At 33.4% G+C, this 16311-nt stretch overlaps 1 protein-coding gene across 1 annotated transcript; it reads right to left on the bottom strand.

Annotated features, from left to right (window-relative positions):
• Positions 1-5828: 5828 nt before the first annotated feature.
• On the bottom strand, positions 5829-7665 carry LOC149220904 (histone H3.3). The gene is made up of 5 exons (XM_089384944.1): positions 7508-7665; positions 6807-6898; positions 6606-6682; positions 6392-6482; positions 5829-6268 (listed from the first exon to the last, which is right to left on the bottom strand). The coding sequence occupies exons 2-5, from the start codon at positions 6876-6878 to the stop codon at positions 6098-6100; spliced, it is 411 nt and encodes a 136-aa protein (XP_089241070.1). The 5' UTR covers positions 6879-6898; positions 7508-7665; the 3' UTR covers positions 5829-6097.
• Positions 7666-16311: the final 8646 nt, after the last annotated feature.

Raw genomic sequence — 16311 nt, 5'->3', positions numbered from 1 at the left:
CAATCAAATATTTTAACTTAGTCAAATTACATAAAACTAAATATATTAGTCAAATTACATAAACCTAAATACAAAACAAAATATAAAATGTAAATTTAATATATATAATTATAAGAAATTAATAATAAAACCAACATAATCCATTTTAATATCAAATCTACCAAGCTCTAAGAGGAATCAAATCTGATGCAAATCTCTTTTAGAGTGAAAAAAGAATTGATCTTTCAACACTTTGATTGATATTAACCAACTTATTTTAATTAAATAATTTTTTAGTGTTTTGGTGTGTATTGATGCCTACCAACATTTATCAACCACTTAATTTATACACCTTCACTAATATATAAACACATCTATGTAATAATAATAATATTAATACATTGTAAATATAAAATTTTAAAATAGAAAAACAAAAACATGACAATATGTTATTTTAACTAAATTTTGCAAGACCTCCCAGCGTTTTACAAATGTAATATCTCAAGCTAATGTAATAGTTTCATTACATTATAAAATTAAACAAAACCATGAGCAACTATGAACTTAAAAACCATCAATGTTGACCTTCACACTACAACACATTTACCTAATCAAAATTATCCTAATTTTAAACATCATATCAACAAAAATCAAACTTCTTCACATAAGATTGATTTGCATCTTGAAAAAAACTTGATCTATAGGTCAATACCATGGATTTTCATTAACATTCAGAATTCACCAATAACTTCAAGACATGATTATCTTAACTATCAAACAAAAATTAATAAAAATAATGCAAACATCATTTTTATTATTTAATAAAAATAATACAAATAAAGCAGAATAATAAAAATAAAATATCATTCACCACCAACTTCAAATCAAGGTCATCTTAACTATAAAACAAAAATTAATAAAATAGTTCAAATAATGCAAAAAATATATTTTCATTATTTTAATTTAAAATTGTTTTGTTGCATCAAGATGCACTCTTCAATGTCCTAGATCACTGTATATCTTAAACTAAAAATAATTTCAAATTAATATCATAATAAAAAATCACATATTATTATATTATTATTTTTATTATTTTTATTGGATATTGTAAATTTGACAAAGATTATCTATAGATTTTGAGCTCCAAATTTATAAAAACATATGGTATTTACGTGGAATACAGCAATATTTAGAAGGAAAAATAAACCAACCTCTTTTAAAATGACAAAAAAAACCTCTCAGATTAAAATCCAGCCCCTTTTTCAAATCCAAAAATAATTAATCTCTCAAATTTTAGAACAAAATAAAATAAAAAATCTCAAATTAAAATAATAAAGAAAATTATACTTGCACTTATTAAACTAATAAAAAAACTTGTCAAAAAAGATTTCACCCATCTTGATGGATCTAGGCAGGCTAAAGGAACCTAAGCTAATAATATCTTAATGGATCTAGGCAGGACAGAGAGATCTAAACTTGTAATATCTCAGTAATAGAATATAACTGACTTCCAAAAAAACACATTATTATAATAAAACAGGACACAGGAATCTAAATTTCTAATATCTCAGTAATAAAATAGAACTGACTTCCAAAAAAACATTATTATATAAAAAAAAATCTCATGCATCTCACCCATTACACAAAAAAATATTAAAAAAACACAGTACATTCCAAAATCTTATATATCATTAAACAAAAAATATCACATCAAAATAACACAGAAAAAATTGATTCCTTTATAACTTGTTAACGCAAAACAATCAAAAAGACGGTCGAGAGAGACTCCACCCATCTTGATGGATCAAACTGTCGAGAGAGACTCCACCCATCTTGATGGATCTAGCAGAGGAATCTAAGCAATTAATATATCAGTGATACAATATAATTTCCTAAAAAACACATTCTAAATATCAAGCATTTCACTCATTAAACAAAAATAAATTACCAAAAAATTCTCACATTTTCGTAAAGACAGATTTTAAATATCATTAAGCAAATTTTAATGATACAAAAAAACTTCTGCTTCTGGTTGTCTCGCAATACTTTCTACAGCTTGGCCCGCAGCAGTGCCCTGGCCAACGCCAGGTCCAATGGAAGCAAGCCCTACGGATAATCCAGCAGCAATAATGGAAACAGCAGAAATTAAGGGATCCATGGTAATCTCCTCTTACTAAGGTTGGGAAATAGTTGATAATACAACAGTTTTATCTATTGAGTGTTCACCAATGGTAAAATTATGGAACGATTTCTTCCAAACAACTAAGAACAAAAATATTTATTGATGATATCAAAATGATAATATCAACGAATAGGATATCCCTTATGCAAATATTTCATCATAAAAAGATTTATTCTTCATAATATTCAAAATAAAGATTCCATTTTATTGGGCATATGAATTCTAATCACGGAGAGAGAATAGACTGAGTAAGAGCCTATAAATCATTATATATCCACATCTATAGATGTGATATTAATCCATATAATCTATAAGGCTTATAATCACTGAGTAAGAGCCTATAAATCATTATATATCCACATCTATAGATGTGATATTAATCCATATAATCTATAAGGCTTATAATCAATATAAATGGATTAATATATGAAACGAACTATATCTATAGATGTGATATTAATCCATATAATCTATAAGGCTTATAATCAATATAAATGGATTAATATATGAAACGAACTATATACAAAGTAAACACATTTGAAAAAATCCTCCCCTTAATGGGAACAAAAATTTAATCGTTACATTCTTTACTCAAAGAACTCCAATTCAATTAATACAGATTTTAAATATCATTAAGCAAATTTTAATGATACAAAAAACATATTATGTACTCTTAAACATATTGACATAAAAAATAAAAACTAAAACTTAGAAAAACACTCAGAAACAACAAACCAAACTAGGGAAGGAAAAAAAATCAAACTAGGGAAGGAAAAAAAAATAATAATAACGCTCGAAAGTATATTTAAAGTATCATCGCATGCAACAACCAAAAAGAAACCAAAAAGATAAGAAAACAAAACCAAAAAAACAATGAAAGAAAAAAAAGGAGACACCGAAGAACAGTATTACACAGCATATTTAGAGTATCAACGTACGCAACGCCGAAAAAAAAACGACACTCAAAAGTATATTTAAAGTATCATCGAATGCAACAAAATGTAATGATATTTCTATACGATTTACCAAACTCTCAAACAACAAAATGTAATGATATTTCTATACGATTTACCAAACTCTCAAACATATATAGCACAACCAACTAGGAATTAATAAAATAAAAGTATATCACATCTCAGCATAATCATATAAAGTTGAGCAAAAACAAAGAAAACATCAAATATAGCAAACATATAATGTAACAACATATAATGATATTCAAGATAATTAACCAACATATAATGATATTCAAAATAATTAACCAACATATATGATATTCAATATAAATAACCACCGTAAAATATAATGAAATTCAATTTAATTAACCAACCTCTCCACAATATAGTTCGTTAATTTGAACCTACAACCCTGGTGGGACAGTTAAAAGTATTACACCTTCAACTTTCAATTGAGAAGTACACGCTCGTATTGAGGGCACTTTACCAATGATTTCAAATGCTCTAATAACATATTTAATTATCAAAATGGAGATCTGATTTTTTGGGGTCCCTTTACCAATGATTTTAAATGTGCTCTTAACATATTTAATTATCGAAATAGAGAATTGATTTTTTCCACTTGATAGGTTATTCAAAATAACAGTTTGGTAAGAAGAGTCCATATAATCACCAGAAACAGGATAATTTGGTAGGAAGAGTGTATACAGTCACCAGTACTTCGTGGAGCATGAGACTTTACTTTTCAATGTAACCTGTGTGGCAAAGTCGAGCATACATCTAATGGAGCATGACACTTGAAACTGCCACGGTGGTAAAGGCTATGCATTAAACCCTTGCTTTTGGGAAAGTTTGAGCATATTAGACTTCGGGAAAAAAATTGAAGTTCGGGTAAAACTGAAAACGAATGTTTTCGAGAATGGGTGTTTCCCTCATTTTATTCAATTGAGTAACTTCGGTGTAAAACTGGGATGAATGTTTCGTTTTTGTTCAAGAATCAATATATAACCTGTCAGATGAAATGCCTGTACAAAAACAGAGCCCATATTCAGCCCATATTCAAAAGACTTTAGTAAACCAGAAAAAACCAAACCCATCAAATTGAGCATTAAAAATGCTTTTGCGTTGAAGGTGGTTAGGTGGGAACCCTTCAAATTTGGGTAGAACACTGAGAATTGAGTATTTCTTTGTGAAGTATTTCTTTGTGAGAACACTTTTATTTGAGAAAGAGTGTTTCATTCTCTTATTTAAAGAGTAAATTGGTTGGAAAACTGAGAATGAATGATTCCTGAAATCTGAGAATGAGATTTTCATGAAAAATCAGAACTCAGTGTTAAAACAGTTTTAACCATGAAATTCTTCAACTAACATGTGTTGGATATTGACAAGGCGTCCGATATGGCATTAAACTGACAATGAGTTGGCCACATTAAAATTTAATTTGGCCGAGACGAGATGAATTAAATTGACAATGATTTGGCCAAATAGGAAGAATACATAAAAATTCACACTCGATAGCGAAACATGACAATTAAAGAGTTTCTGCAAGTCATCATTAAATTAACAAAGTGACCCAGATGCACTAAATTGACAATAACGAGGCCACACATTGTGGCAAAGTGGCCGAGATGCACTAAATTGACACATTGTGGCAAAGTGGCCGAGATGCACAATATTGTGGCAAAGTGGCCGAGATGCACAATAATGAGCGAGATGCACTAAATTGACAATAACGAGGCCACATTGTGGCCGGCCGAGTGTGGCCACAAACTAACAAGGAACTAGCCATATGGAAAGAAGAATAAAAATAAATATAAATAGTAGCAAACACTGCACCATCACAAAAACAATGGCAAAACAATTTTCCAAACGAAACTTCCCACGGCAAAACAATTTTCCGAAGGAAACTTCCCCACCTGAGCATTGCAACAACTCCCACTTTTGCAAACATATCGCTCACAACGACCGCACATTGCAGAGTACTCTTCAACCTCGTAAATAAAATCCACCAAAACATTCAAAAACAAAATTTTCGAAACAGAATGATACAACCACTCAACATTCCATAGTTACTCAGTCTGACAGAAAAACAGTGAGACATAAAATCCATGCAAATATTCAAGAATCGATCGACTATTGTGCATCAGCAAATACTAGATTCAGCCTTGATGATAAAACCCATCCAAATATTTAACAACATAATTATAAATACTCATTGCTCATAACTGCACCATCCAAATATGTAATAACATAATTATAAATACTCATTGCACATAACCGCAGTGAATTTGTAGAATAATTGCTTCAGCCTAGCAAATAAAATCCATCCACAACTATTTGTAAACTTCCAAGTCAACAATTAAAAAACATATGAACAAGTTCCACTATCAAGAAATTTTGGCAGGACGCACAGCCCTCTCCTGTAGAGGATACATAATTGTTCAACAACCAGTTTCGTACATGAAAAACACATATAGCACTTCAACATTGATAAAAGACATTGCATAAGTTACATCCATACAACATCTCGTATTGCAGTCTATTATCAGTGAAAAGTAATAGAAAATGCAGATAATATAAATCATGAGGAATGTTGTCTAACCAAAAACAAATTAAATTTATACCTGAGGACACATATAACACTTCAACATTGATAAACAATAATTATACCATATAATAATGAAGAGCTTAACAAGCATCAACACGCGGTATGGGTTCAAAAAACATGGCTTCGAATAGCAAAAAGTTCCATATTAATAAGCAGCTACAATTAGCTCGAGTCGATCCATTCAATTAGAAGTCATATTAATCCACAATATCCATTGAAGTCAAAGTAAGCTTCAATTATACTACATTACAGAATCCGGCAGTCTACAATGCGTTTCTGCAAAAAGCTTCGTTCATCAAATATATGTACATGCTACAGAATCCTACCCCAAAAAAAATCCGTCCTTTACAAATCATCACCATAAAAACAGGCCTAGGCCCTTTCCCCACGGATACGCCTTGCAAGCTGAATGTCTTTCGGCATGATTGTCACCCTCTTCGCATGTATGGCGCAGAGGTTAGTATCTTCAAACAGACCGACAAGATAGGCCTCTGCAGCCTCCTGAAGTGCCAAGACAGCGTGACTCTGGAATCGCAGATCCGTCTAAACACAATAAAACAAAACAAAATAATTAGACAACTCGCACAGCCCGAAGAAAGTACCAAGCAATTCATTTAAATGGGACCAATTAAGCTAACATTTTAACAAGAAAGGTAAACACATTACCTTGAAATCCTGGGCAATTTCCCTCACAAGTCTTTGAAATGGCAGCTTTCGAATTAGCAACTCAGTGCTCTTCTGATACTTTCGAATTTCTCTGTTCAGTTGATTAAACAATTTGCAATAAGATACATACTATAATAAAAAATAAAAAAATAAAAAATAAACATTGTAAACAACTCGATAGAATCCGAAACAAATTTAAACTGCGTGTACATACCGAAGAGCAACTGTTCCGGGACGATATCTATGAGGCTTCTTCACACCACCGGTCGTTGGAGCAGATTTACGAGCAGCCTAATTTGAAAAAGGAGCTTCAGAATATATTTTACACATACAAAATGCCACAATAAAAACGGCACGCCTCAATTAACTCAACCAAACCAAAGATGTAACGGAAGAAATAGAAGAAAGACGTTACCTTTGTTGCGAGCTGCTTCCTCGGAGCCTTTCCTCCTGTAGACTTTCGTGCTGTCTGCTTCGTACGAGCCATGATTCAAGAAAAAGAGCGATCTACAGCACAGAGAGCAAGAACGAAAGCATAAGACCAAAGCCCAAACATCAAAACAGAAAATCGAAAACCACAAGGAAACATTACTATCAAACTCCTTCAAAACAACCACTTTTAAGCAATGCAATCGCGATCACACCCCCTTGTATAAAATGGAGATTTTCCCGTACTAAACCCTCGAAAACAAATTTGAAGAATAAGGTAAATAGAAAATCAAAAGCAGACATATACTCTGAAACAAACTAAAACGGAAATAAAACATGAATCAAACCCAAGAAAAAACACAAACCCTAGGAAACCAAGGAAATCAATAATTCAAGAACAATCTGACATGAACTACAGAACTTTTTACATCAAAAACCTGCAGGCACGCTATAAGAACATACATATGGATAATAAATAGAAACGCAGCCCAAAATAGATAACCCTAGAAACATAAACCAAAATCCTCTGCTACACAACGCCCTTTTTGGGACAATCCGATTCACCTGTGTAAATCTAAAAGGATTTTCTGGTACACCTATAATTCCGTCCCATTACCCTAAAAACCCACCTCCAACGCCAGAAACTCTTTTCAGATCTAAGATAATGGAGATCAAGATCCATCATACCTGTGCAGAAAACTCGCGCGCCAAAGTATATTCCAGCAATCAAGAAACCCTCAGAGTCGTCAGAACCCGCAAGCGCAAAAGTAAACAACAGGAATTTGAATTATGAACCCTCTATTATATAGTGAGAGCTAACTGTCGTGTTAACCGACATGATCCTTTCCCTAACACTTGTGTTTCTTCCTCCTCTAATCCGACGGCCCTGCTCCTCGCTCCACATTAAATCGACCGACCAAATTGACTTTCCTTCATCTTTCCTATGGACGACCCTCCTCTTTTTACGTTAGCAATCAACGGCCACCCGTGATCCCAAGAAAACACATAATCCTTGTCCTTAAATCTGATTGGTCAATAGCCTTCAACCACGGATCTATCGAACCCCTTCTTTTCGTTCCCTTACTTTCAGGGAAGGGCTGGTTGAATGCACGTGACAATGCGTAAGATTTGAGTATAGGAACAAAGTATGAGGGTTGGCACAATTCAGGATTTAGTTTAATGAGTTTAAAAATTAAGAGAATATGGGTGTATTGTAAATTAAGTATTTTATTTTAATTAATGGTCTTCAATTTATGAGAAATGGATTAATTGGTTTGTATGGGTTTAGTTTTCATTAAATAATAAGTCTAAATTTTATAAAAAAATTGAAAATAAAAGTTACTTCAAAAAAATAAAACTTTTTAAAAATATATATAAACTCAACCAAATTTTACACAATCTAATAATAATAATAATAAATTCATAAATCCATAATAACCTGAAAGGGAATATTTAAGTTAAACATCCTAAATTATAGAATTAAAACAAAATAACTTCATCCAACCTAATGAAGAGTTTTAAGATTTTAAGGGTCTTTATTTTAAGTGAAAGTTTATTTTACACAATTTAGGGCGGATCTTTATTTTAAGTGAATGTTCACCTCGCTTAATTAAGAAACATCATAAAGGAATTTCAAGGGTCTTTAATTTGAGTGGAAGATCATTTCACGCAATGTTTTTTTTGTGGTTTTTAGTATGAATTTAAATGATTTTTTTTAATTTAGTATTTTGTTATCAATGTTATAATGCTTTGATTTTGATTGAGGTATTGTATTGATTTAGATTATTCTAAATATTTTAGGATGATTTAGAATTTTAAATTTTTTTAATAAATTTCTAAGGTAGAATTTGTGGTCATATTTTTATTAGTGAATAGTTAGATATGTATTATATAAAGAAATTTATGTGGATAAGATATGAATGATATAAAAAATTATATGGATTATGAGTTAATTTTATTATGGTAAAATTAAGTTATATAGATGTTTATGTTGGAATATAATATAAAATGGTATAATATGGTAATGGAAAGTATGGGAGGGGTTATGATTCCATCAAGAAGGGAAGAGGAAAAGGGGTCATGGTAAAGTGAATCTTTTAATGTCAAGTGTAAGTTTATGAAGACTTTTTTTTCTTTGTGTGACATAAATGAAACCAACCACATGCATTGCCCCACTTAACTAATCATTAAATGCATGTAAGAGATTGGTTAGGTAAGTCTTTCACATAGTTATGGAAGTGCGGGCTAATTCCTTGTGACAAAGATATTGTTAGCCATCATCTTCCTCGACTTTCTCATTCTTGTCAAGGGTGTGGATTCACACCAAAAAATACGGTGTTAGTTTAAGAGAAAGTAGGGAGGATAAGAAGTAAGATACCAATTATCATTCACATAAATGGACCCATGGAAGATGAACTATAAACCAAATGAAAATAAACCCATTGAAAGAGTAAGAGTGGACCTTGGTGGAGAATAAAAACCTATATATTGGCATAAAGATGGGCCAAATAGGAATCTTCCCACAAAGAATGGTTGCTCAAGAGCCAAATATTAGTCTTGTAGACAATTACTCTAAGTACATGCAGTAGAAAGTGGTTCTTGTATCCACCCTAATGAACACTTTACAAAAGAATAACTTGAGAAACCCATGAGAGACCATGGAGATGGATTCCTTTAGTCTAATGGACTCATGGCATAATTTGGGGATGACATTTATGTTGAATACATATGGTTGGGTGGGAAATTGCTCATGCATAACGAAAATTTGGGACAATTTTTTGGTAACAAATATTATTTTTTTTATTTGTAAACATGCAAATACTTGATTATTGTATGTTATTCTACATCTTGAAATGTATTGTTTATAGTTCTTGCATATATGAGTGTTTAAAATGTACAATTAAGCATTGGGAATTGTCGAATAGTCATTTGTTGCATGTGTAAATTTGATGTATCCAACCTTTAATTACATTGTACATGTATTCATAGTATTTCCAGAGTTTACATAAATCTAAACTCTCATATTATTTGATGAATTAGTCTACAAGGGTTGAAATTGAATCGCGCAAAAGTAGGATTGCTTGAAAAAGTTGGTCACAAAGATATTGAGGCCAAGAATCCTTGTACTTTGTGGGTTATTAACCATTCCACACTCAAGACACATTGCATAGCCCTATTGGTGCAAATAAGGGTGTGCCCCAATGGAGGAGGGCCTTTAATCTGCAACAATATTGTTTGTCAAAGAATTCCCAAATCAATGGATGGGAGTGGACTCTAGGAGGGGTGGCATATGTGTTATGTAAAGTGGAGGTTGTAGGAGATGGATGTGCGGCACCCTCCCTTTTGTGTGGATTATAAACTTACATGGTGGGAAGAGGAAGTCGTTATTGCTGATAAATATATGGATTATGTATTATATCTACATCTATGGCTATGGTTTATCTCACATAAAATGTAGCAAGGTCAATTAACATTGGTGGGCCTAGCAATGGAGCCTAGACATCTAAAATGATATCATTTGTGCATGTCATAAATTTTTGGATCACAAAGAATTTGTACCTTCAATTAGATCAATGATTCAGATTGTATAGAGAACAAAATGAAAGACAAGAATATTAATGGAAACACATGCACACAAATATTGGAGAAGCATAGTAATATAGTGAAACCCAAATTCTATTTATGAAAGAAATAAGAAAAGACTATAAAATGGGGAGCAATACAATTTAGCTAGAATGGTGGTAGCTTATCTTCGAAGAGAGAGGTGTTGATTATGCTCATCCACAAGTTGTCATTGCAAGAAGCCAAAAATGGCATATTCCCATAAAGTACTAACTTTGAGAGGCAAAAACCCTAACTGTGGGAAACAAAGCACCAAAAGGATTATGGGCCCCAAGGTGGTTAGTTGATATGCCAACTTGTTGGGTCCCTATAATAATAGTGATTACCCCATTACTATTGTAGTTATACCCCTTATTAATATTGTTGTGCCCCTATTGCCCCCATATTGTTATTACTGTGCCCCATAGAATCCCTCTATTGTTATTTTTGTGGCTTTATATTATTATTGTTAGGTCGGCTGGGTTATATTGTGACTCCTTAGACTCCTATATATAGAAAGGAGGTTTTGTCATTTGAATCATCCAAGAATTGTTCATTTATGTAATGTAAAGGAGGTTGCCCCCTCGAAGAGGCTGAATTCTAAGGCGTTGATCTATCTTTTCTATCTTTTCTTGAGTTGGTTTCATAACACAACTTCATAGGGGTGTAATTAGCATAAAATCTCCATTTGGGTGCATAGTAGCTTGTTGGAAGGATCTAAAGGAGAAGTACAACTTTTGGCAAACTCGGGCATGCTTATAGTAACCCAAAGCCCTCAAATGGCAACAAAAACATCGTTAAGGGCCTTAAAACAACCCCATAAGTTTAGGACCAAAAAAATGTAGATAGAAAGAAACTACTAAGAAGCAATGGTCAACCTAGATTATTCCACCCCATTCTTAGGAAGCAATGGTCCACCTGGATTAGTCCACCCCATTCTTAGGAAGCAATGGTCCACCTGGATTAGTCCACCACATTCTTAGGAAGCAATGGTCCACATTGCATCAATTTCCCTTGTTAGATGGGGAAACTTTTGTTGAATTTGACTTTGGTAAGCCACTTGCTTTAGCGAAGAAGTTGTCCTGCTTTGGCACCTCGTTAAAGTTGTATATCTTGCTGGCAAGTGCCCTTAATCTTAGTGTCCATGATTTGATCCACTATAACCTGCTTAGAGTAGTCACGATTGAGTTTTATAGGGGCCAACTACTTAGAAAACTCTGATGTATCTAATAGAGGTGGGAAATATGGTCAAAGCAACTCCACATTAAATACTTGGTGCAAGCCAAGGAAAGGATGAATACTCAATTGAAAAACATGTTCACCCACAACCTTCATGATCATGTAAATCTCATATCAAAGTGATATAACTTTCCTATGGAGATCTACGAGGTGTTATTTTTGCAGTTGCAACCACACCTTATTGCCAACATGAAACTTGTGTGGAACTTGACGTTGGTCATGTCGTTGCTTGTACTTGTTATTGGCTTTTTGCAATATACCATGAATTTTGTATTTGAGGTGTTAGATCCATTTAATAAAATTGGCTACTCTATTTGCCTTGATTTGAGCATAAGAGAACCCTTCATGTGAAGATACGATGGGCAAAGCTACATCAATAGGTGTTGATAGGTAGAACCCCACCTAAAAAGGGTTGTGGCCAATAAAGTTGTGGATGGGTCTACTATAACTGTGTTGAACACAAGGAAGGCTCTCATTGATCCAAGTGGAAATTTATGGTTGTCTACCTTTTCCATCGAATCACCATGGTTAATAATTATTTTCTATTGTTGGCGAATTACAACCCATTTTTTTGTTAAACCATGGTATCCACCGTTGTTTGAAAGGTGGAAGAAAACAAAATAAAAATCTATTTGTATGATTAGCTCTTATCGTATACAACCATTCGCTAGTTTTTACTATAGTGATTTATGGTATTCATCCATAGTATTCACCCATGGTTTTTTTGTAAGCCATGATATTTTAAATATAACAAAAGTACATGAATCTAGGTGAAAAAGTGCCTATAAATAATATAAATATGGACCTTAACCACTGTAAAAGTGAGGAAGTTGTTGGTCTTCAAAATTGGCATCACCAACCATCCTTTTCTTTCAATATTTCCTTACATTTTTTATTATTTTTTTTTTTTAGTGGGTTTTGAGGCAATATTATTAATGATGGAATTTTCGTATACTTTCAGTACCTCTAAAAGGATTCTAGTACCAAGGGTTATCGTTCAACATACACACACCCGCTCAAATAGAAATCCATCACATGAGTTTGAGAGACATAGTTGGAAACATGGTGTAGTACCCTTAGTGTGTGCCCAGACTTCTCCAAGCGAGTGCAAGATCAAGTCAAACCATGGTTAGTTTCCTCGCACATAAAGTAGTGGTGAATATCACTCCTTTGACCAACCAAACCCTATTCCAGTTATGAAAACAACACATACAACAAGATATAGCCAATTCACACATCCATATGTTTATCCTAGAGAAAGTTTCAAAGTGTAAGGAGATTTATTTTTTGTTATCTTGGTTATTTCGAGTGGCTTTATTTCCCAAAATAGGTGAGCCACTCTTATCTATGTAACTGGCCTCTCAAAAGAAAGAACTTACTATATCATGTATAAATGGGAGCATACAAAATATAAGAGGTTAATTGATGACAAAATAATGTTTAGAACCCCCTTACCTACTTTGTGAAGTTATATCTCTCTGTGCAATGTATTGGTAGGCTTGTTGTAACAAGTTTCCATTTATAAAAATTCGGCTTGGTTTTATGGTTTCGTTGTGATTCTCTTTTTGTGAATGCAAGTTAACTAGCACACCACAAGTGGGAAGGGCCCCTCACTTGGCTCTATAGCTATCTTGTACATTGTATCAACATAGTTTATGTTTATGGTTTGGAGGTTTTATTATAATACTTGTGTTATTTCCTATAGCGTTACATTCCATCAATTTGTGTTATAAGATATGTGTTGTGTTTATGGCAATGCGTGAAAGTGTTTAATAGAGTGCAGTTGTGTACTCTTGCTTGTGAGCATCGTTGATGCATAAGACTCAAACTTGAAGACAATTTAATATTGTATTGAACCCCACATTGTATAACTCTCTATCCCTTTTCATCTGGGTTAAAATCATTCATATATTATGAGTTTTGAACGAAGTATTAACCTTTGAAATTGATTATATATCGCCGTGATTTTTTGTGTTGTGTAATACATCATTTATTTTCAATTTACTTCCCTTGGTTTATTATGAAACTCGTACAACACTATTAACCTTTGGAACTTTATTAATTACTCTATTAGAGGTGAAACAACCCTTTGAAATAATGGATATGATCTGAGTTTTACAAAGGAGTGACAACATTGATTTCTCATTTTCACATTGAAATTTTAATACTCTATTTGCATAATCTATTAGTATTACCCTGCTCGTAATTTTACACCTGAGAACGACTTGTTGACCAAACAATATAGTAGTTAGCATCAGTTTGTTCATGGCCTTTATATCCGACTTCAATTTATAGTTTGGATAACATTATGAATTCAATCGTGTATGATAGTTTGACCTCTTCAAGCATAACTACTCGGTGTAGTATTTGCAAGGTTATGTTTCCATAATACTTGGTTAGTATTGGTTCATTCATGGTCTGTACATCTGATTTTGACTTATTATTATTTGAAGTATATCTGTTATGTCTTATATTCTCTATTTCATACCTCCCATACTTTGTCCAAATAGTATTTGATTGGTAACAAACTATTATAGATCTCACACCTGGGTTAGATATTTTGCTTGAGCATTAGTTGATAGTCTTAACATAGATGCTTTGCTTTATAATTTAAATTCTTGGTCTCATGTTTTGATGTTATGTATTTAATTTCAAGTGTTCGGTTGTGAGAGACTAAAAATCGGAACTAGAATCTTTTGACTATTCAATTCTAACCTACTATTGAGTGTGTGAACATTGTCTCATGGAGGAAAGATTGCACTTTGGACCTTTGCCAGGGAATTTAAGACAATGACTAGCAGACAATATTTAGTCTTGATTTGCTTATTTGGTATTTAGTTTTCATTGTTGAAAAAAGAAACAAGAAATTCTCAATTTGATTTTTCCTTTATTAAATTGAGAAAAATTGAATTTCCACATCAACAGACAACTTGGATGCAGTTAACTTGTGTGACATGGCTTGTGTCACCCAATTTACTCAGTAAATTCGAGTTGGAGGAGTTAGAGTTTAGTTAAGCACGTGTGATTGCTAATTTATAGCAATCAAAGTCAATTATCTCAAGTTGTGTTCAGTGAAACTAGTTCCAACTATTGGGGGAACTAGTGGAAGGTTAGTTGTGCAGTGGAGTGATGAGCCTCATCATTGGGTAATTATATGGGCCTTAATTCACCTCCTAGCTTAGTCAAACCAACTATTCTAATAACTTATTGCATACTTTTGATTATATTTTGTTTATGAGATGAGCTAGAGTTGGATATTTTGCTTTGTGGTCTAATGTGCATTTAATGCAGGATTAAAGGATAAAAGCAAGGAATTTTGGCAAAGACCAAGGTCAAAACTCGAATGGGACAAGGGAGAGGGATTATAGGAGGTAAATCCTCCTCATTTACTACCCCTCCATTTGAATATTCCTCCATCATCTCGGAGTGCAAACAGCCAAATCATGAGGACTAGAAGGCAACCAAGCAAGTGAAAGACAAAGCACCAGTTTATCTCGAGTTTGGGAGCCGAGCCTCCCTAATTTTAAGGAAGTCATTGGAGACTTCAAATGTATAAGTAGAGAGGCCTAGGACCTCAGTAGGATTCATATTTTTATTGTAAAACTCTACTCTATTTTTGAGCTGCAACACTTGTGACAATTCTTTTGATGTAATCTGTTGTTTTGGTAATAAGAATGAGTTTTGTTTTGAGCCAGCACTGAGTTAACTCAGAGGGCTGAAGATCTTGGGTTAGGGCCCAACCCTAGCATCCAAGGCTCCTCTTTATTGTACATGTATGCTAGTGTAGATTCATAGCTTAATTGTTAATTTGCTTAGTAGATGCATTTCCATTACAAGCAGTGTAGATTAGATTGGTTGTGTGATAGTTTGCTTCCATTTGTGCCTTCTTTCAAGTAGCGGGTTAGCAAGGAGAAAAATGATCACCACAAGGTTGTCAACAGGTGTCTCGGCTTCAATTCCTCCCTCTGGGACCATGACTTGAGGAAGGGACCCTTCAGCAGCCCCAAAAACACAGATTTCTAGTTCTTGTATGAGCTTTGGAGTTTGTTGTCTTTAATTCAGTAGTTGGTTAATGTTGCAAGGCAGATTTCATTGTCATATTTTTCCATCTCCATTTCTGCAATAAGATCTTACTCGTGCTTTCATTCCCTTCAGCAACTTTCTTCATGCATAATATAGGCAATTGATTCATGCTTTTCTAGTTTATGAAAATGTATCTTGTTGCATAGTTTTTGGAAGACACACGTTTAAGCAGAGCGGGAACTTCAGGAGGAGACCAAGACTTCATAACCAACAGCCACCTTCCACTTCATCCACCTTAGCCATCCCTTGTTTCACCATCACCCTCACTAGTTTTTCATCATTTTTCATTGAAATTATCCTAAATACACTGAGCAAATCTAACTATCCCTTATCTTGGATATTGACTCTTGAGTGATCCTAAACCTTCTAATACTCCATTCCACCCATCACACACCTTTCCCAGGCTTCCCAACACCTCACAATTAGCTCTCGGCTGTATCCTGTAGGTTTCCTGCAATTCCTACAGGATCATCCTATAGGTTTCTAGTACATCCTGTAGGTTTTCCTGACGCGGCCTGTTTTGAGGCCGAATTGATGGGAAACCTCTAGGAAGTCACAAAAAGCCTCTT

This window comes from Pinus tabuliformis, chromosome Q (assembly GCF_031772625.1).
Source record: "Pinus tabuliformis cultivar Carrire ecotype Pingquan chromosome Q, CPIR1, whole genome shotgun sequence".
Lineage (NCBI taxonomy): Eukaryota > Viridiplantae > Streptophyta > Pinopsida > Pinales > Pinaceae > Pinus > Pinus tabuliformis.
The sequence above is the reverse complement of the archived record's forward strand: the minus strand, read 5'-3'. Positions and strand labels throughout refer to the sequence as shown.